This window comes from Buteo buteo, chromosome 26 (assembly GCF_964188355.1).
Source record: "Buteo buteo chromosome 26, bButBut1.hap1.1, whole genome shotgun sequence".
In the NCBI taxonomy this organism is placed as follows: Eukaryota; Metazoa; Chordata; class Aves; order Accipitriformes; family Accipitridae; genus Buteo; species Buteo buteo.
Window position 1 is genome coordinate 9038359 of NC_134196.1, and position 22169 is coordinate 9060527.

The 22169-nt window shown below is 38.0% G+C and overlaps 1 protein-coding gene across 2 annotated transcripts in view; it reads right to left on the minus strand.

Moving 5' to 3' along the window:
• TMTC2 (transmembrane O-mannosyltransferase targeting cadherins 2) overlaps positions 1 to 22169 on the minus strand; it is a 256976-nt gene that overhangs the window by 47297 nt on the left and 187510 nt on the right. For both annotated transcript variants that reach the window (XM_075057986.1, XM_075057985.1), the window contains exon 8: positions 16236 to 16357. In XM_075057986.1, the coding sequence (XP_074914087.1) occupies positions 16236 to 16357 (122 nt within the window). The remainder of the gene's footprint in view (positions 1 to 16235; positions 16358 to 22169) is intronic.

Genomic DNA, 22169 nt, shown 5'->3' on the forward strand with positions numbered 1-22169 from the left:
CCCACAAGTTAACACAGGAATAATAACGAGGTCTGTTCATGATTACAGCTGCTCCAGATCTCAGTATATCCCTCAAGGGCCTCAGAGACAATAAAATAGAGAGAGAAAGAAGTTGTGCAGCACACCAAGAACTATATCAAGACCAGGTTCCATCAAAACCAACACAGAGGCCATATTTCCAAGAGATCATCCTGGCAGAGATACAAGCATGCTTATCATTTACAATATTCCAGTTTCACAAAATGATTGTTCATTGAAGGTAAGAGTTTAGAGCCTTATTATTTATTAAACTTTCTTTGGTAAACCCATACACCCTAAAACCATACCCTCATGGCACAAGGCTCCTGTTGACCAAATGGTGCAACTACATGACAAAGTACACTTTCTTATATCTCTCATCCCTGTTGCATTAAAAACAAACCAACAAAACAAAATGAACAAAACCCCCAAAACAAAAACCCATATGACTGCATCAAAAGAAGCATGACCAGCAGGTCGAGGGAGGTGATTCTTCCCCTCTACTTGGCTCTCATGAGACCCCACCTGCAGGACTGCACCCAGCTCTGGGGCCCCGGACCTAAGGAGGACATGGACCTGTTGGAGCGAGTCCAGAGGAGGGCCACGAAGATCGTCAGAGGGCTGGAGCACCTCTCCTGTGAAGACAGGCTGAGAGAGTTGGGGTTGCTCAGCCTGGAGAAGAGAAGGCTCCGGGGAGACCTTATGACACCCTTCCAGTACTTAAAGGTTCCAGTGCTTAAAGGGGGCCCACAAGAAAGTCAGAGAGGGACTTTCTACAAGGGCATTTAGTGATAGGACAAGGGGGAATGGCTTTAAACTGAAAGAGGGTAGATTTAGATTAGATGGGAGGAAGAAGTTCTTCGCTGTGGGGGTGGTGAGGCACTGGCACAGGTTGCCCAGAGAGGCTGTGGCTGCCCCATCCCTGGAATTGTTCAAGGCCAGGTTGGATGGGGCTTTGAGCAACCTGGTCTAGTGGAAGGTGTCCCTGCCCATGGCAGGGGGGTTGGAACTAGGTGATCTTTACATCCCTTCCAACCCAAACCATTCTATGTAGCCCAGACCGATTTTTCCGCATCTACTCATACAGGAAAGACATATCTACAGATTAAATGCAATTTCTTTTCTTTAAATAGCATACAACCATAGTTGAGAAGGAAAAGTGAAGAAGAAAATAATCTCCAATTGAGAACACAACATAAAATTGGGTCAGTATAAAATAATTATTCAAATTAAAATAATTGGGGGAGGGGGCAGCAGGCGTGTGATAATTAAATACTAAATTTTGCACTTTTGACTCCAAGGTTGGCATTCTTAGTCTGGCAAAAGTTACCATGACATATCCTAGTCCAGCCTTGAGGCTTCAAAATAACAGGCACCAAGCATATGTATCACCAATACACAATTAACATCTACAGATTTTGCATCATTGCTTTTTTTAACAGACTAACATCATTAGTTTTAGCTGGCTGCACTCTGTCTCTGTGTCTATTTCTAGAACATAAAAGGAGAGTTCACTGAATACAGTCACAAAGTACGTAGCTTCTGCCTACAGAACTATGACTACAAGGCCACAAACATTTGTCAAACATGATTAATTTTCATTTACTGGGATCACCAAAAATACATGACTGTTCCACTCTTTTTGGCACTTTCCAAATGGCATATTGCACTCAAGTTCAGGCCAGTCAGGAGATCTGGAGTACATAATGATGACAGGTGCCAGCATACATAGCATCAAAGGAACGACTGTGCTATTAACAGGCTCAAACACTCATTAACAGATAAAGGGGAGAAAAACCTTATATTATATCACCCAAGACATAAAATGATCTGACTACAAAAGATCAGGACAGTTCCATTTGTTCATGTTGGCCATCATTTCTGTATATACACATTTGTCAAAAATTAAAAAAAAAAAAAGAATAAATGCATTTTCTTGCAGAATGGCATTCTGAAGAACCTTGCATCACACCATCTAAAATGTCCCCTTTGGTGCCATCTGTCTGCTGCTAAAATGTCAATACCTCAGCATAGATTTAATACACATAATTTTTGTGTCAAATGATATAAAATCCAATCACTTGACAGAATCAGGCTGTTTCACTATTAAAATTTAGCATTAACCAACTTTTTTCAACTATCCAATGTACACCTTAAGTACCACAACAGAATGTACACAGCGTGTAGTTAGATTAAGACGGTGATCCCTGCCATTGCCCCTTGTATGTTTTCAGCATTAAATAAAGCACATGGCATAAGGGAATAAAATTCTAACTTTTAAAGAAAATCCAAAGAAGTGTTTAAACAGCTGAAAAATACCGATTTGGGGCAGGAAGGCATTTTGTGTGCGTGTTCACTGTTACGTGTATTGACCCATACAAATGCAGGCATTGAGAGCCACTGGAAACCTCCCAATTTCTAGCAGCAGGGTGTGCAGTTGTATATGCACAACCACATGCTTTGGCAATTTTACAAAGCAAAAAATATAAGTTTACAACTGCACGATAGCAGACTTATTTGAAGGATAAAAAAGTTATTCAGAAGATTTTAATGGAAGGGTTTGACGGCTCTGAGGATTAATAATGGGATACAAAATACCTTTCACTTGCTGGTCACCAGTTCACATCCAGGCCAGGTCGGTAGCTAATGAAAAGGTGCTATCTGACAGCTACTGGTTTGCTCAGGAGAAATGAGTGGGTGGTCCTAGCCCAAGCCCTAATGGGGATCCTCTGCACAGACGCACTGGCATATTTATGACTTTTCAGTGCAGAGACCAACGAGACAGAATCATAAAACAATGAATGGCAATCTCATTGCTGGGGAAAAAAACCCCACCATAACGAAGACACTTTAATTGATTTGGAAGACTGTGCTGATATTTGCCTTACTGGACCTGGATCTTACTCTAAAGCCTATAGTGAGGACAAACTTTCAGCAGTTTTCCATTAATAAAGAAAACTTCATTCCCGCCTCCTAGCCCACCCCAGCCCGTGCCTAAATAAAGATGAATTGCCCATGATTACCACCTTCCAGCAACACCAGTGAAAGGCAACTGACACATGGCTCTTACAGCACACTGGTTGTCCTGGCTTTCAGAAACACCCTACTCTCCACAAATCACACAGACTTCAAATCAGAATGGGCCGGCTGCTTGCAGCTCTGGAAGCCAAACAGGTAATTGTTCAAATAGAAATTCAGGAGCTTGATTTTTAAGACCAGTTCTTTGTAGAAGTTGACCGCAAGGGGTTTTCTGTTTGCTTGGTTGCTTCTTCCCTAGAGACCAGGGCAATGGAGCTGACCTTGCTAATACGGACAGACATACTGCTTAACTGGACTTCCCTACAAAAGACTGTTATGATCACCATGACAAATGAAAGAGAGCTAACTATAGGCAGTTGATACATTAGTAGAAGATCCTGTATTTAGCCTTAAAATATTAAAAAAATGAGGACAAAACGAGTGTTTTTACATCCACCCCAATTTTTTTCCTCACTCTGCTGTTAAACTGTGCCAAATTCATGTTGAGGCAGCTGTTGTACTTCAGGCTGCTGGAGGCCCAAGGACCCTAAGATGCTAGTAAAATTGGAAAAGATTAATACAGCTGAGCAGCTCTGAATAACCCTCTTGTGGAAACTATGATGACACAGTGGCAACCAGCAAGGTGGTTCAACAAATTAGGTGGTCTCTGCAATTTAAACCAACTTTATATTTTGTAAATATTCATCATTCTTCAAAGTGCGTAAGGGTTTAACCAGTAAAGCAGAAACTTCACTCTTCAATATAGTTTTACCAGCTTTAACTGGTAATAATGTGATTGCATAAGTAACTCAATTTGTGTCATAAATGTAGTTGACTGTCATTCCCCACATCTGCTCAATTTTTTTTGGCAAGCATTCATGTTTTTAATATAACAAATTGAATTATGAAGAGCTTTCATAATGGAAGATTGATTAAACTGCGGACACTGAATACAGAAAAAATGATTATTTTACATATTTCCTTCTTCCTCTCTAGGACATTTTAAAGTCACAGAGAGACTACATAAGGATGATAAAAACATCTGAACTGAACCTGTGACTTCATTTCACGTTTCTTTAAGTTATTGCAGACCTGCATATCTGTTTGATAACCAGTTCCTTCTGCCTTACAAAAGCTGTGACAGGACAGGCAAAAGACAATTTAAATGGCGTGATACTGACTAAATTAGTGATAAAGTCTTCAAAAGTTTTTACATAGCTGGACTAAGGAAACAGGAACTAGAGAGTTGCATCTTACAATGAGGTCCCCGACATACGCGAGGTCCCCATCCCTTCTCTAAATAGTAATACTTAAGAAACAACTTTAGCATTTAGTAGCTAAATGGATTCTTCTTTTCCCCTCATTTTGCTTTTAGTTCTACAGCTTCTTGCTTCTTCACTCTGAATTACAATGTGAATATCTTGGACCATAATTTGTATGTGAAATGCTAGTCCCACTGAAATACATAGGACTTGCATTATTCACATCAAAGGTCCAAAATTTATCTCAGTCTCCATACCTTCTGTGCAACAAAGAGATAAATCTTGCCTCTTTATCTCATCTTTATTATAATAAAATAAAAACACCTGAACATGGCAGAGAAGCAATGACTTCTAAAGGTTAACATCTGGCCCAGAAAAACACACACGAGGCAAGATTTGTAACAAGAAGTGATTTGCAATAAGAAGTGCTATATATTTCATTAGAAAAACAAATAGTTGTGGGGGGAGGGGTTTACAGTCATGCAAAGCCCTTCATTGCCCAACTAATATCAGTGGGCTTGTAAAAGATGCTCTCTTTTCAAACAAAGTTTTCCTCTCTCATATCCTTAGATGATCACAGTGAGAAACAGTACTGTTACTAGTACTGATCCTCTCAAGTTTTGGCTCTCTAGTAACTTCAAGAACATGAGAATATTTCTCTTTGGTGTAGCATATTAATCTCAGTGTATGGGAGCAAGAACTGGATTATTCTGGAGGAAATTAGGGTATAAATCTGTGTCTACTAATCCACAATAATTCACCATAAACTAATCTTTACCTTATAGTAAGTGAGGCAATTTTCTCATTGTCCAGCGTGACACATTTACATAGCCTTGGCCCTGAGGCCATGACTGATGCTCTCCTTCCCAGTCATTTCACTGAACGAGGTCCTCACGTGCACATAAGTCTATGCATACTGCTTGTGTAATCCAGTAAATTACTTTTAGAAATACGCCTTGGTAGGATTAATAAAATGCAATGTTTTGTTTTAGTTTAATCCTCTATTTGCACCTTAGGTGGTTGGCTTCCATTTAAATACATTATGTTAGCCCTCCTTCAACCACAGGTGGGTTTTTGTTGACTAAAAATCCATCTACTAGCCTGACTGAGATTCTACTCAAGTTGGTGTGATATTTCTATGAGTCAAGGTTATTTTAGAGAGTAATAACATAAACTGGGTTCTTGAGTCTACATCTACAGGGATAATTAATAGCATGATAACCAGACACCTGAGATTTAAGCACTGCCCATTGACTTTGGTGGGAATCCACTGGAGCTTCAGCATTTTTGAAGGTGACACCACTGCTTATACATAGATTTAGGAATTTAAAGCACAAGTCATAACTTTACTGGCTTGGGGCATGATTCAGAGCCTTTAAGGTGACATTTTCTTCAAGTAAAGCAGTATATATCCAATTAATCAATAATATATTAGAGCTATTTGACATCCATTTTCTTGTTTTATACATTTCATATCACAAAAAGCATTCTTTTTTTATTAGATCATTCAAAATGATATAGGAAAGTACAGGCATAGGATTTTTTTTTTCTGTTGAAGTTTGTTGTTTTGTTTGGTTTTTTTTTAAAAGATATACCTATTTTTTCATCTTTCTTTTGGGGCAACTTGAAGTCTAAAAGGAATTTACCTCATCTTACGTCACTGTTAACGCTAAGAAAGATTGTGTATAGTCTTAAGTAAACTTTTAAAGAACAGCTTTCATTCCACATCTTGTGATTTATTTACTGTCTAGATCTATATTGAAATGTTCACCTCAGTCATTTAGGTTTAGATTATTTTATATCAAGAATACGTAATGAAATGTTAAGTAAATTTCCATGTTAGGCACTTTCTTTTCCATTCAGTCTTAAGCTACATTTTATATTTTCTGATAAAGTACTGTATTAATATCTACTTATATTTCACGGGCCAGTAATAAGAATATAAATTTACTATCTCCACATACTGTTTTCACTGAGTCCTATGAATTTCTTCTAAGCTAAATTTGGCCTATATCATGCATTTTTCTATGATTACAGACAAAATTACTGCACACAGAGTAATTACAGGTGACTGGCGGCTATATTCAACCATGTAGCAAACCAAAAAGATCTCTTTCTTTCATGAAAGCAGTTCATCCTGTGTCAGTGATGTTTTCTATAACAAGCTTTAAATTTATGTTAAGTAAAGTGAGAAGTTTAGGGCTCCCCTTTTCCTGCCTACAGGAAGTTAGAAACAAGATACAGAAGATGAGATCCCTTAAGGAGGTTAGTGAGGGGTTATGTGCCTAAATACCTGCTCCAGAGTCATTTTCCAACTAGTTAGGCGGATATGTTATGTTTAAATGAAAATACTCTGTTTTACAATTAATTCTGTTACATTTGGCATGCAGCCAAACATATGTCCTAAGGGGACTGAAAAGTATATCTATGGATGCAATACTTATGGCATGTGGCCAGCCTCAGAAGAAATACAAGCTCAAGAGATGTCAGCTATTGAAATTTCTGTAGTTCGGAAATCCTGACATTCAGCCCGGAGGTGTTAATGCTCCAGATACACCAAGATAACCAAACCTTACAAAAATAGGGCTCGTGGTTCTGAAGTCAATAAACATGGCTTTCCACATTGAAGAGGGAAACCCACCCCTCCCACCCCACCCCTACAAGCCAATTGCTTGTAAACTGGAAACAAAAATGAAAACAACTTCTGACATTTTGCAAATTTCAGAACTAAATCCAAACTTTGTGCTTGGATCAGTTTTAACCCTCAAGGGATTTCAAGTGGCAAGAAAAATCATAGTGTCTGTGTCAGACTGCAAAGACAAACTGAATACATGACAGAAAAGTAGCAGTGGCTATTGCTTAGCTTAACTCGATTTCTTAGGGAGGGTCTTCTCAAGGACTCAATGTCATTTATACGCTGTTGTGACGGGAGTTTAACTGAAATATCCAATTTTCATTAAAAAATTCTTCCTAGAGGCAGTACTAACAGCCAAGGGATTTAGTCTCCCAAAATGAAATATCTAACAGCTTTGCTGATCTAATTAGATTGACCCATTCAGAAAATGGCTTTTCATAAATTAAAGATTTCTGTATGTGTAGGCATTTATTTATCATTCCCAAAAGAAGTATTACTATAAATATTTTTTGTTTCTTTTAAAGGAATTGATTACTGAAAGAAGGGATTAACTGTTCTAGAAAATCATACCTAAATTTAACATATAGAGCATTTCAATTGCTATGTCTTAAAACCAGTCATGATTCTTTTGACATCGGACCTGTTCTACCTCATCCCTGCTTTCTTCCAATCTGTGTAAATCTAGAGAGACAGAAAAAGAGCAGCAATCAACCAGTGACATGAAAAATGACAATATGACAGAATTGTCCAACAGAAATGCAAGTTTCCTTTCTGTGCTGGAACAGCAGCAGTAAGCAATTACAGATTTAGTAAATGTTGAATTAGTCTACTCATTATTGCACTGGTTTCTCCTTTCCCCCGCTCTCCCATTTCTTTCTGTTCTTCCTAGCTTCCATTTATTTCTATGTTGCCATTTATTTATATTTATTTTGAAATGCCTTTCAAGGACTACACCAATTACTGAATACAGGAGGGTATTTGATAGTGGCACTCTGAGTAATTTCACAACTAACCAAAAATGGCAGGATACCTCCCTGGCCTTCTGTTTGTCAGGAACATAAGCAACAAACAACTGCAGGCAAAAATACGGCCACCCACTGAGGAGGGAGTATTCTGAAACTTAAAAAAAGTATTCAATGCTGATACTTGAACGTCACAATCCTGTTTCTTTTATGTTAATCCAGAACACTGCCAGCCTCTATCATGTCTATGTCTGCTTTCTCCCCATCCCCCTTCGGAAAAACCATTTTAAAATAAAATATTTTAGATTTTAGGGAATCTTCTAGGGTGATTATTACTGAGTTTAATATGGTTTGGAGCTGTAACACAGAAATTTTATGAGGCAAAGTAAATTTTTCTTACAGCACTTTGGGTGATTTTCCAAGCCAGTAAAAAATAGGAGATTAACAGCACTGTGTGGTGCCGTGTAAAATGCAAGAAAACACTGTGCAATTTTTTCCAAAGAAATATAGCAAAGCCTGTAATTCCTAGATGCAACACGCTAAATGTTACAATATGGGGCTGTCCCTAAGTACTTTAGCAATTATAGGCACTACTGCAAGCTATGAGGGGTGGTTTGTGGGCTCAAGTTCACTCAAAACAGATAAAACAAAACATCAAAACAGATTTATTTATAATTGAAATAAAGCTTCTCAGACTAGCATGCTACTATAACAACCATCTACTGCCTGATGGAAGAGAGGCCAGTCATTAGGAGAGAGGGTTTCTTAGTCTTCTTTTTAGGAAGACTAAAGTGAGAAGAGGAAAAAAATTTAAAAGCCATGCTTATAACCAATTTTTTTTTAGCATGATAGCCAACCCTTTCTCTTCTAGAAGGTCTGCTCATAAAATGGAAGATGAATTACAGCACATGCTCAAGGCCTCACCAGGCACTGTCATTTTTGACAGACTCATTTTTATCTTAGAACTGGGAGCCTTGCAATTTTAAAGCCTTTTACAAAAATTATGCTTTTCTTTATATATAAATTACCTGAGCAAGGGATGAGGCTCAGATGCTGTGGTACCAAACTCCTGTGCTACCAGGAGATTGGCTACGTCAGCTAACATGTCACATCATTGACAATTAAATTTCTCAAGTAATTCATGCAGCTTAACGAGTTGAAGATATGAAAAGCACATAACGCTAATGCACTGCAGTCCTAAACAGCTACATGTTCGTTCTGAAAAAATAATATAAAAAAAAAAGAAAAAGCACAAACTTAAGCCCCAGACAACTGGCTATTTTCCAATTATTCTACTAGCTGAGCTACTAATCATGCTTTTCAACCACTAAATTATACTTTTCTAATATATTTTCAGGAAAATTGTAGCTTAGTGAGCTGTAATTTTTAGGTATGAACATATAACATTATCCAATATAGTGGTTATGAAATACTTGTAACTTATGATATTAGGTAAGAAGACTGTAAATTCATCAGCTATTCCTTTGGAGCTCTTAAGTTGGTCTGTTTTTTTCTGCATATACAGCAGCATGCCTAAGTTCACCTGGCATTTCTTGTATCCCAAAAAAGCTAAAAAGCCTCGAGACAAATATTTGCATTAAAATAAAAAGAGAGAATTGTTTTAGTACTAATAAGTAATTTTTTACTCCAAAGGTTTTATTGCATGCAAATTAGAACTACACCACTTACATATTTCAAGAATCAATAACAAATTAACAGCTATTTTTGGTTTGGTTTCTGTTTGTTTCTTTGTTTTGGTTTGTGTCATTGTAAATTACAGTTATTACAAGCTGAACAGCATTTTCTGAGTTTTATGAATGTATCTTTAAAGATTTTTAGGAAGCAAACTTTACTGAGAATAATTTTGTGCAAAAATGCCATGTTTAGTATTTAAAATTATTATTGATGGATAAGAGTTTGTCACCAGCAGGTTTTCAGGGGTAGGGAAGGGAAGCTTGTTTTATTTGGATTTTTATTTCACTTTTTACTTTATTGGGTTACTCTGGTTTTGCATTTTTCCATATTCCCAGAAACACACACACAAATTTGTGTAGGCTTTGGAGAAGAAAATATTATTTCTTGAGGTTTGTCTAATCACCTGTCAAAGACTGGGCTTGTAACACTCTATACCTTCAATTTTCACATACTTCTAAACTCAGAAAAAATAATGTCCTTTCTCAAGAATTCTCCTGTTCTTGAATAAATACATTTTTAACTGTTCATTAAAACATTTCTAGAAGTAAACAAACAAACTACTTATTAACACCCACAGAGGTTGTCAGTGATGTTCATCTCCGAAGAGAACGTTGAACAGAAATAAAAAAAACATCGTGTTGTCTTTTGAAGACTTTTTCTGGAACATATGGAAACCTATGAATGAAACAATTTACAAATTGTATGTGCTTTTATTGAGCATATTTTATTCAGCATTGGTGCAGCCTCACCCTGAGTACTGTGTGCAGTTCTGGATCCCATGATTTAACAAGGATGTTCAGGTCCTTGAATGCATCTGGAGGAAGGCAACAGGGCTGGAAGGCATGTCCTGTGAGGAGCGGCTGAGGACTTTGGGTTTGTCTAGTTTGGAGAAAAGGAGGCTGAGGGGCGATCTCATTGCTCTCTGCAGCTTCCTGAGGAGGGGACGTGGGAAGGGAGGTGCTGAGCTCTTCTCCCTGGGGTCCAGGCATGGGACACATGGGAATGGTTCAAACCTGCGCCAGGTGAGGTTTAGGCTGAACACTAGCAAGCATTTCTTTACTGAGAGGGTGGTCAAACGCTGGAAAAGGCTTCCTAGAGAGGTGGTCAGTGCCCCAAGCCTGTCAGTGTTTAAGAGGCCTTTGGACAATGCACTTAACATGTTTCTAACTATTGGTCAGCCCTGAAATGGTCAGGTAGCTGGACTAGATGATCCTTGTAGGTCCCTTGCAACTGAAATTATTCTATTCTATTCTATATATAAAACCAAAAGAATCAGCACAGGTAAAATTAAATAGCGTAGATTATGCTTTTGCTTACTATTGTTCACTTCATCTCTCACAAAATTCAAGTTTAAGATTTAAATTGCCCTTTGGAAGAGTAGTGACATTAGCTATGTGCAAATAGGAAACTAGTAAAATCAACCTGAGATGATGACATCAATTAGTATCTGTCACTTACAGCATGACTGTAATAATTTTAAATTTATCACAGTAGATGTATTGTAATTTACCTTCTTTATAGTTTTACATGCCACTCATGACCTTGCAAAAGGTAAGTCATTCTGGTAGAAGCTAATCCTTCTCTAAAATCTCTTTTCAGTAAGAGAGGATAATAGGTGTTAATATTAAAAACATGTCTGTACCTCAACTCTGAGTCAAAACACTGCATTTTAGTAAACTGGAACTAGCTTCAGAATCAAAATAAAGGCAGGCATATAGAATCATAGAACAATTCATGTTGGAAGAGAGCTTGAGATATCATCCTGTCCAATCCCCTGCTCAAAGCAGAGTTAATATTTTATTTAGATCAGATTGCTTATGAGGGTTATTGGTCACGTTGGAAATAATAATAAAAAAAACTCAACCCAAACATATTTTTCATTGTTAAGCTAATAAATTCATCTAGTATATGGTGCCTTTATTTTAAGTGTGCTGTAGAACTCAAAGAAGTATTGAAATAAAAAAGAAAAAGAAAAGGCACAGGTCATTGTGGATTTAGAAAACATGCAGAGTTCCTAGTTTGCATTTGACAGAACCAAGGCCAGACAACATGAACAAAATAAACAGTTTACACTCTAGAATGCTCATTTGTCTCTATTTCCCCATTGATGAAACTCTGAAAAGCTTTTGCTGAAAGTTGGGAAAGGATAGTCTGCTGTAACGAGCAAGCAATTTTGCAAATCTCTAGTCTACACACTGGGCATAGTCACCCTCACTGTTCCTTATGGGAAGGCAAAGAAAACAGAAGGTACAAGAAGGGGGTCCAGGTATCCAGACCGGCACTAAGGGATTAAATGAAGTGTGTGGTAAATGGAGTTAAATGAAGTTTGTGGTGAACGGAGTTAAATCCAGTTGGTGGCTGGTCACAAGTGGTGTTCCCCAGGGCTCAGTATTGGGGCCTGTTCTGTTTAATATCTTTATCAAGGATCTGGACGAGGGGATCGAGTGCACCCTCGGTAAGTTTGCAAATGCCACCAATCTGGGCGGGAGTGTTGATCTGCTCGAGGGCAGGAAGACTCTACAGAGGGATCTGGCCAGGCTGGATCGATGGGCTGAGGCCAGCTCTATGAGGTTCAACAAGGCTCAGTGCCAGGTCCTGCACTTGGGTCACAACAACCCCACGCAACGCTACAGGCTTGGGGAAGAGTGGCTGGAAAGCTGCCCGGTGGAAAAGGACCTGGGGGTGCTGGTCAACAGCCGGCTGAATATGAGCCAGCAGTGTGCCCAGGTGGCCAAGAAGGCCAACGGCATCCTGGCTTGTATCAGAAGTAGTGTGGCCAGCAGGAGCAGGGCAGCGATCGTCCCCCTGTACTCGGCAGTAGTTGAGGCCGCGCTTCGAATCCTGTGTTCAGTTTTGGGCCGCTCATGACAAGAAAGACATTGAGGTGCTGGAGCGTGTCCAGAGAAGGGCAACGAAGCTGGAGAAAGGTCTAGAGCAAAAGTTATGAGGAGCGGCTGAGGGACCTGGGGTTGTTTAGCCTGGAGAAAAGGAGGCTGAGGGGAGACCTGATCACTCTCTACAACTGCCTGAAAGGAGTTTGGAGCCAGGTGGGTGTCAGCCTCTTTTCCCAAGTAACAAGTGATAGGGCAAGAGGAAACGGCCTCAAGTTGTGGCAGGGGAGGTTTAGATTGGATATTAGGAAAAATTTCTTCACCGACAGGATTGTTGAGCATTGGAACAGGCTGCCCAGGGAAGTGGTTGAGTCACCATCCCTGGAGGGATTTAAAGGATGCGTAGAAGTGGCACTTAGGGACATGGTTTAGTGGTGGACTTGGCAGTGCTAGGTTAACAGTCAGACTCAATGCTCTTAAGGGTCTTTTCCAAGCTAAATGATTATATGATCTTATGATTATGCGTCATGCTGCTTTTAGTAAGCATTAATACTGGCAACAGGCTTGAGGAGGCAGAAAAGCTGGGGTTAAACTTAAGCCACTTCGTTGGAATTTAAATCAGGAAGTAAAACATAGCTGAATTTGTGAACTTTACAGGATTGACTTTACTGCTAGGGGGTTTTATACTAGAATTGCCTTTGGCTGGTACTTAGGAACTTGTCTGAAACCTTCCTCCTCTCCTCCCCCCCCCCCCCCAATTTCACTGACAGAAAAATTTTCTATCTAGATTAGCACCCACTTCGACCCTTCACTTCATCAACCATCTCACGTTTCTCTCCTGGAAAAGAGAGACAAAGAAGTGTTATCAATCATTTTGTCTCAGCACTTATAGTCAGAAACAGGCTTGTAAAAATTCTGAAGGTTTGGTTCCAACAGATACTGGGAAAGAAGCCTCTAAAATGTCTCTTCTCTAACATCTGAAAACAAACTGAAGTAGGCTTTTCTTTCTCCTAAATATACAGGCTGTGAGAAAATGATCATGAGCCTAGGTAGCAAAGTTTACCAGAAGAATAAATCACAGTGGTACCTCAAGTTAGGTATGGGCTGAAACAGCAACGCCAAAGGGAGCAGCTCTAATGCTATTGAACCCTGAGGAAGTCTATGCAGACTTCCAGGAAGCATCTCAGTTACGGCAATCATATATTTGCGATGGGAACTAATCCTAGTACAATTCAGTATACTAGAAACTAGACAAAATTCATTTAATGTGAATCACTGAGCAGATGCTAGGCTGCAAAACTGACTAAGGATAAGTGACCAACATGGAGACAAAAATCCATATTCTACTGCCAAATCTCTACATCATCCATTTTCCTGCTGAATGTCTTTTCAAACTTTGTAGCTGAAAGAATTAAATGAAATAAATACCAAATTTCAACAGATCAAAGGTGAATGAACTTTTTTTTTCATGAATGACATAACCACCTGAAAAATTTTCTTACATCTCTACTTTTTCATCAACATGTTGTCTTGTTATGTGTTTATGAAGTCCTATGTCACTACAAGCCAACAGGACATCAGCATCATCTTTTCAGCTTATGCTGCTATTAATAGAATGGACATGAACCCTATCTGTACATACTGCCATGAATACGAGAAGAAGCAACAGTAATAAAAGAAAAAAGTGTCAGGAGATGGTAACAAACAAACATGCTGATAATAGACTACAATTTGGCACAGAACAAGTATAGGTAAGCAAGCATGTGTTGGGAAAGGATAGGCAGAGTATTTTATTGCCTATCACGGTGCAGTATTCAGTGTTCAAAGTTGTATACAGCTCCTGTCCTTTTTGCTCATGAGACACATTCTTCCACAAATATAGTTCAGATCCTCAAGGCACAATCCACCCCACATGTATCTTGCGTTTATATCCCTGGAGAAAAGTAAACAGTTCAATTCTGCTATAAGGATTTGTGTACATTTTTCATCACTTCCTTCCCAAAGTTGGGGTATGCCACTAATGTTTAATCCTACACCTGAACTTTCATAATGAGGGGACAAAATGAAAAATTTCTTTTTAGTGGCTCACAATTTTTGTACAGAGTTATGGGATTTGGGGATTTTGTTATTTTGAAGAAAACTGTGAGACCTTTTTTCCCAGAACAACTGCAAGACTTTCCCTAGCAGACCTCATATTTCATATACTGAGCAGTCCACAAAATGTACAAAATTAACCAGAGGAGTACTGGGGTACAGGGGTATGTGTGGAATAGAAAAGAAGAAAAGAAAGAAAAAGAAAAAAAAAATTTTAATTGAGAAAACTCTTTCCCCAAAGCAATTCCAATAACTTAGAACTTTTGTGTCAAAGATCTGCTGAGAAGAAACCAGTAACACTGACTTTCTCCTATTATTCTTAGGTGCAAGATATGAAGATATCTGCCAGAAAAGCAAGGTAAATGAGGAAATTTTGCTGTATAACCTACTCGCAGTTCTGTCCCAGGGGAAGATAATCAGTGAGTGAATGTATTTGTCAGTATCCAAGAAATTTTAACTGTAAGTGGAAATGGTAGCAAAAAGCTTCCTTTCCAGGGCCTGGAACTGACAGGCAGTGGGGATATAACACAATGATCTTAACTTCCATTACAAGCTTAAAAAAATCCCATCCAGGTAGTTTTTAATCAAACTCTGTATCTGACATTATGTGATAACACTGAACAGTTTTTAAGTCTTTCTGATTATGTTGTCACTTGTTACTCATATAGAAAACTTCTGTTCTAATTTCTTCCCCTTTTTCCAAATTCAGATACTTTTAGCAGCAATGGATCTGCTGAAAATAATTATGAATATTTTTCTTCACTGGATCTCTACCTGTGTCCAAGGACATTTTCTGCTTGAAGACTGAACAAGGCATAAGCAAGGTCAGAGTAAAAGCTTATAGCTAGGTGAAAAGTTGAGGAAGATATTCAGACTGGGGCATAAGGATTGAAGAGCCATACAAAGGCTTATCAGTAGAGCATAGAAAGTAAATATGAAACTGCTGGGGTGAACAATGAAAGTAAATGTAGAAGAGATAAACAGAAAGGGGATATGATCAGAAAAATAGGAGTGAGAAATGGAAAATAAGTGAAAGGCAGTTTTAAAACATAATTATTTCATTGAATAAAATAGAAATCCGTTTTCATCTTCAAAATGTGTGAAAACCAAGGAATGACTGGCACTCTGCTATAGCTATCATATGGGGCTGGTTTAGTTGGAGCTACAAGCTCATCTATACTCAAAAGGCTAAGTAAACTTGGAAGAAATCAAAAAGTCCAACTCTTCTGATTTTTTTAGAACTAGTCCTTAGTAGTTGAGTATTTCTTTTCACATGCTCAAAGAGATACTCCTAGAGAAGTGTAAATTCAAAGCATGAGACATGTACTTCACAAAGTATAGGTCACCCCCACCTCTGCCATAGGCTGCTACAACAACCCTGGGTCAAACATTGAATATCTTTTTGTATTAATATCATTAATTGTGATGGAAACTACTTATAATAAAGGCTTTTTTCAACCAGAGAAACCTTACTATCTGCTATAAAGTTCCTATCCTATTATAACTGTTTTCTTCTGGCACAGAGGTAGCTCTATTTCAGGAACAGATGCAATGTTTCACAAAAAACCCGACACTGTCAAAATTCTTAATTAGAAGGGATGACTGAAATAGTGTAACAAATAGGGCAATAAGCAATTTTCAGGCTAAAGTCTTCCCGTCCCTTTACCTCATCTACTCGAAGGGCCTGGGACCAGCTCCCAGGAGCTGCTGATTAACTCACCGTCAGAGCCAGCAGTTTTCCGTAGGTGAGATGGGCTGGGATGTGGTCACTCTTGGATCGCAGAGACTCCACGTACCAGCGCTCTGCTTCTGGCAGCCGGCTCATTCTCATATAGGCTTCTCCTGCAGGGTGAAACAAAAGCTAGTGAGAATGCCCCAGATTTCTCAAAGCTTCCATAATTTATTATCTCATTTATAATTTGCTATGTATTAAATGGGCAGAGATCTTGAAAAGGGTGAAGTGCTTTGAACACCTGCAATGACACACACAAAAAGGCCTTACAGACACTTGAGTGAGGAGATTGAGTTATGGCCTTATTAGGGCTGAAAGAGCATGGTTGAGATGAAAGTCTTGTTGGAACAGAATTGCAAGAGAGACCTCCAGCTGCTAGGTTTCAGTCAGAAGTCTCAAAGTGACAGAAATTTTATCACACCTACTGTAGAAAAGTTACTTCTTTTCCATCAGTCTACATTACACAGCATGGAATGGTAGGGAGAATATGGAGTGTTTGCATTTAATTATAATACATCAAGAAACTAGATTTTTTTAAAAAACACAGAAAGGTTAAGAAAATAGTCCTGAAACTACAGAGGGAAGGGCAAGATATTAAAAAAACTTAATCTCTGAATGTAGTTTAATTAGGTCATCTGCCACAATTAGTTTAAATTAGAATATAACATTCATAATTTTAAAATCGCTAGTCTTAAGAAGTCATGTATGAAATGACCAAAATTGGACACTTTTCAAAGTGAAATCCTTTACTGCGAGAGGCTGAGGCAGGCAGTGCTGAAGAACAGATGAATGAGATGTCAGAAAGCCATTTACTGTGGTACAGATAATTGTAGTCTTGAAGTTTCTGAGAAAGAATTTAGCATACAGGAAAAGACAGGCTCTTTCTCCAAGAAGCAAACAACCAGATTACTCAAAGGTTGGAAATAAGCAATATTGAACAAGTATGTAATGGTGAAGAACAGCAGCTTTCAGATTAATACCCTGCATTTACACAGCTCTCTCACAAGGGCTCCAGGCATAAATGTGCCCTTGCCCAAGCCAATGACAGACTGAAAATGCCTACAGGGAAGTCAGGATTTCATCATCTCACCAGCTGATTCATTCCAAATAAATGGCTAAGTATTTTCCCAAAATTATCAAATCACAGCTTATCGAGTGCCGCCACTGGAGGATCAAGAGAGGACTACAGCTCACCCAAGTAGAAGTCGGCTAAGGCTGTCTCCAGGTAAGTCACTGGCCTCAGTTCTGCCTTACAGGGAAATTAATAGCTGTGCGGGCATCAAGGAGGGCGAGAAGGACCAACGTTTTTTATTCAAGCTTGAAGCCAACTACCACTCCACAAAAACTCAGAGAAAAAGGTGTCAGCTACATGCTCAAAGAAGTAAAATAGGAGGAACTCTTACCATGGGAGCTACTTTGAGTATTTACAGGGGCTATGGAGGATTTTCTTGATGAAAGAAAACTGGACTAGGTCCAGTTAGGTTTTTTTCTTTTTTTATTTTTTTTTTCCTGTCTTTGTCACCAGAGGATAGGGATCCCAGGCAAAATGTGTCACATAAGTTTGAGTTTCAGGAGTTAGGGTGCAGTGCATGCAAAATGACCAAACCACAGCCTGCAGATAAAACGAGTGTGACAGAGTCAGAAGTCACATTGAGCCAAGGCTAAGGGAAGCCAACATGATTTTTATGAGAAAATAGAGTTTTTCCAAAAAGGGGTGCATGCCTGCTAAATCTAGCAGACCAGGATTTCTAATTCAAGGATCTACAGAGCATTCTGTACTCATGCACTGGTCTTGGGTATCTGATTACATACACAGAAGTAGCCAATGTTTCAGTCCCAGAAGTACTCAAGTCATTCTATTGCTGGTTAGGGCCAAACTAAATGAAAAATTTCAAAAAAATCCAAGTAAAATAAAAAAAAAAAATCCAAACAGGAAAGAAACCCCAAAAGAACATGAACACCCCTCAAAACTCATGATCCAATTCAGGGATATCAACATCACATGCATTTTTTTCACTATGTCAGCACTCACAAATAACTGATGTAACATCATACCTTGTTATGCACAAAAGAAAGTCATGCAGTCAAGCGTTGAAAGGATGGAAGAAGTCAGAAGTCAAGTTACATGCTCCCCTCAACTCCTCTCCCTAGCTGTATGCTTTATGGCAGAGTGTTTAATTATTTGATTGCATACTAGTTTTCCCACAGGCCCCTACTTCATTTAGCATACAGGAAATGAGGAATCCATATTGCCCTTTTCTTTTCTGTAAGTGGAAAATTCCAGCCCAACCTGTTACAGCTTGGCAAAGTTTCAAGCAATTAACAACAAGATCCTTTGAAAAGTAATGTAAGCAGCCGTAAGAGATGGAGTTATTATCTGCTGGTAGTATATGCTGAATGCACTGCCAAATTTCAAAAAGATCCAAGATTCTCATCTATTTTCCATGATGGATTCTGATATAAGAAGAGATTAACATCTTCAGAGTACTGGGAAATTCAATTTTTAATAGGTTTTAAGAGCTCAACTACTTTACAAGCTAACCTCCTAAAACTTTGAGGGTATTTCTGAGTGGCGCATCTAGAAATGAAGCTACAATATGTCAATCTAAATGTCAAACTGTAGAGAAAGGAATTTTATTCCCCTGAAGACTTTACAGGGAATTCTTTATAGCTGAACATCTTTGTTCTGAAGAGTCTGTTTTCTGCCCATAAGGCCCCTATCGTCAAGAATTGCTGTATTATAAGCAATTAGAACACGTCATTGCTACAGAAGGAAGAATTGTTAGGGTGTCTGTTATTAATTTCATCTTCTAATTGATTTACAATGACATTCCTATCTAAAAAGAAATCAAACTAAGTTGGAAACTGACAAAGGCTCTGTCACTGCCATACTCAAAGACCGAAATAAAATCAAGCAACTGTTAATTGAAGCATTAATTCAATCAAGTGATTTTATGTGTTAGACTGATGCAATTTTAAGAAAAGGTATTCCAGTGTAAGAGAGTTTTCCAACAAAGTGACAAAGAAAACGTGTATGGATTGACTTCTGTCATTCCGGATGCATTTGTGTGTCTGAGACTAAAATAAGAAAAACAATATTTGTCACTTACAAGTGTTTATTTTTATAAACTTGCAGTATGAATGATTTAATCATTAGGAAAATAACAGTGTCCACTGGCAGAAAATAGGCAAACCAATGCTACATGTGAGCTGGTTTCTACATTTACTTTAACAATTAGTTAACTCATAAAATCTTCCAAAACTCACGTTAAAAATCTGAAAGGTCACACACACAATTTACTAATGAAACTTATCCAAGCTATAAAGTTCAAGAGAGTTGCATTCTACTTTTCTATTAAAGGTAACAACAACGGAGAAAGAAATTTGTGGCAGTGGAAACCTTAAGACATAAATTGACCGTTATGTCAGTTCCTTAATCTATATCAACATGCAGCCATGTGCAGCATTGCCTGCACAATGAGTGGTGGGAAGAAATTCAACAGCTAACTGGCGTAAAAGGAGATAAATCAGTCATTCAAAAATTTTTCAATTTTTGAAGTTCAGCTAGTATTTTCTGTTATTTATGCACCCATTTCTTAGCCTATTCCAAAAGGAGGAACATAGACTATTTAATTGTAACTCATTTACTAATGTAGTGCAAGAAAACACATTAATATGCAACCGAAACACTATTTAATGGAGTGTATGCATAGTTCATTAACACCTCTATTAATACTTTATGACAACTGAATGAGAAATGGGCTACCTTTTAACTAGACTTACACCACTCTAACTAAAATCCTGGTACTCAAGTAGATTTTCTTTGTCATAGAGATAGATCAGTTGCAAGACTACCATTCTCCAAACCAATATTTCCTCATATTTCCCCAGAATCCTTGGGATTGAAAAATAATCTTTCAAAATAAAAAAAAAAAATCCCAAACCCCACCAATAAACTAAAACAACAACAAAAACACCCCTACTAAAATGATCCCACAAACCCAAAACACAGGACAAATTAATTAAGTATAATTAAAGAACAATAACAATCATATTAAACATTAAATATTTATATTAAATAGTAATACTAATAAAGGATCTGCTTGCTAGCAGCTATTTCCCCTTAAAAGCTAACTTTATACTCAGTAATGAAGTGGAATATGAGCTTAATACAAATCCTCAAAAGAAAAAAAAATATTTCTAATACTTATTACACATTGTTAAAAAGCAAAATTAGGTATCACTTACATGAATGTATGTTATACAGTTCTAGATTAACCTCTCATCTGCTGATTTCGGATTTGTTCTGTTTCAGATGCACATGGTCATACCAAGCAAAGGCCGTTTCCTTGCAGAACTATGTTAGACTTATCTATGAGCAAGTACAATGGAGCTATGGATGTAATGGCATTGTGCCTCTATAGGTGCCATGTACCCATACTTTCAGATTAAGAACATATGTCTCTCCTGTGGTCCTCCTCTTAGGACCGCAAAAGATACTGCTGAAAAGACAACTGAAAAATTATCTCTGTAAAGGAGATAACGCAGGGTAAATCTGCCTTGCATCAACCTGGTATATGTTAATTACCTGCCACTCAAATTGCTGGATCATAAAAGTGTAATATAGAAAATACAGAATTTGGCATTGACAAGAGCAGAAGTCAAAACAGAAAGGAAGATGGAGATGCACTTTGGAAAGGAAAATCTCTAATATATACATTTAGTCAGGATTTCAATTTCATTTTTCCATCATTTCTTTGAATTGGGAACATAAACAGGTTGCCTTAGAAAATGATGGAGAGGTCTGCATCCCTGTGTACCACAATACCACAAGGGGTTTGTGTCTTTCATAATGCAACCGTGCAGCCTCCTTGTGCAAATCAAGGCTGCAGATGCACTTACTCTAAATGCACCCCCCTAGATATATAACTTCCTTCTTTCTTCCCTTAGGTACCAGTGCATAAAATAACATAATAAATCTAGAAGCATAGTTTGATGTTACACTATACCGATGTTTAAGATATACTGCAAAAGATTAACAGTCTTAGTGATAAATATGCAGTGCATGCACATCTTCACTGAAACAGCTGAAGCATGTGAACTTAATGAGTATCAAGTTCTGCACAGACTAAGCATATTCTGTTTGCTTTTCCTCCTTTCACAGAACAATCTCCTTGAAGATTTCAAGGAATGTATTGTATTTTAAGAGGGCTTTTGATAGATGGGAGTCAATCCACATTTACTTCGGGTGAGCAGATTCTTATAGGCCTCAATTAGCCAAAGCAAAGCCTTTGATCTGGTTTAATTAGACCACTAAGCTACTTTTGAAGGCAAAAACCTAAAGTGGGAAACAGATATACATGAAGGGCAAAATAAAATCAGTTGCGGCATGGAACAGCATGGACTTTGCGCAGCTGTTTCCTGTTGTACAACGACTTCCAGTGAAAGAAGTATATTGACACAAATAGAGGCATTGAGCTCACCTGAGATAAATAATGCCATTTTCATTTTCCAACAGGTGTGCAACCAGCAGTAAATTATAAGGGGACAAACTAAGAATTCATAACTGAACAAGTGATTGTACTCTTTTCTTGCCTTTTACTTTATGTACACACATTTTAAAGATTATTTCTTTTGTCAGTAAAAGATAGACATTATGCCACTATAGGTTTCTTTAAAACACTCTTAACAGAAGCACTTTCCATTAGTATCACGCCTATACTGGGATCCCTGTTGTACAATTTCAGTATTGGACCACATTTCTGGTCTACAAATGTTATGATTATACCTGTTTTCATACAAACCCCCATATGTTTAAAATACAAATGCATTTCAGGCTTAAACTCTTAGCTCTTTCAGAATATTGCCTATGAAAACTCAAGCATTTCACATGAAATTATAGGTCAATAGTCCAAAGAGATA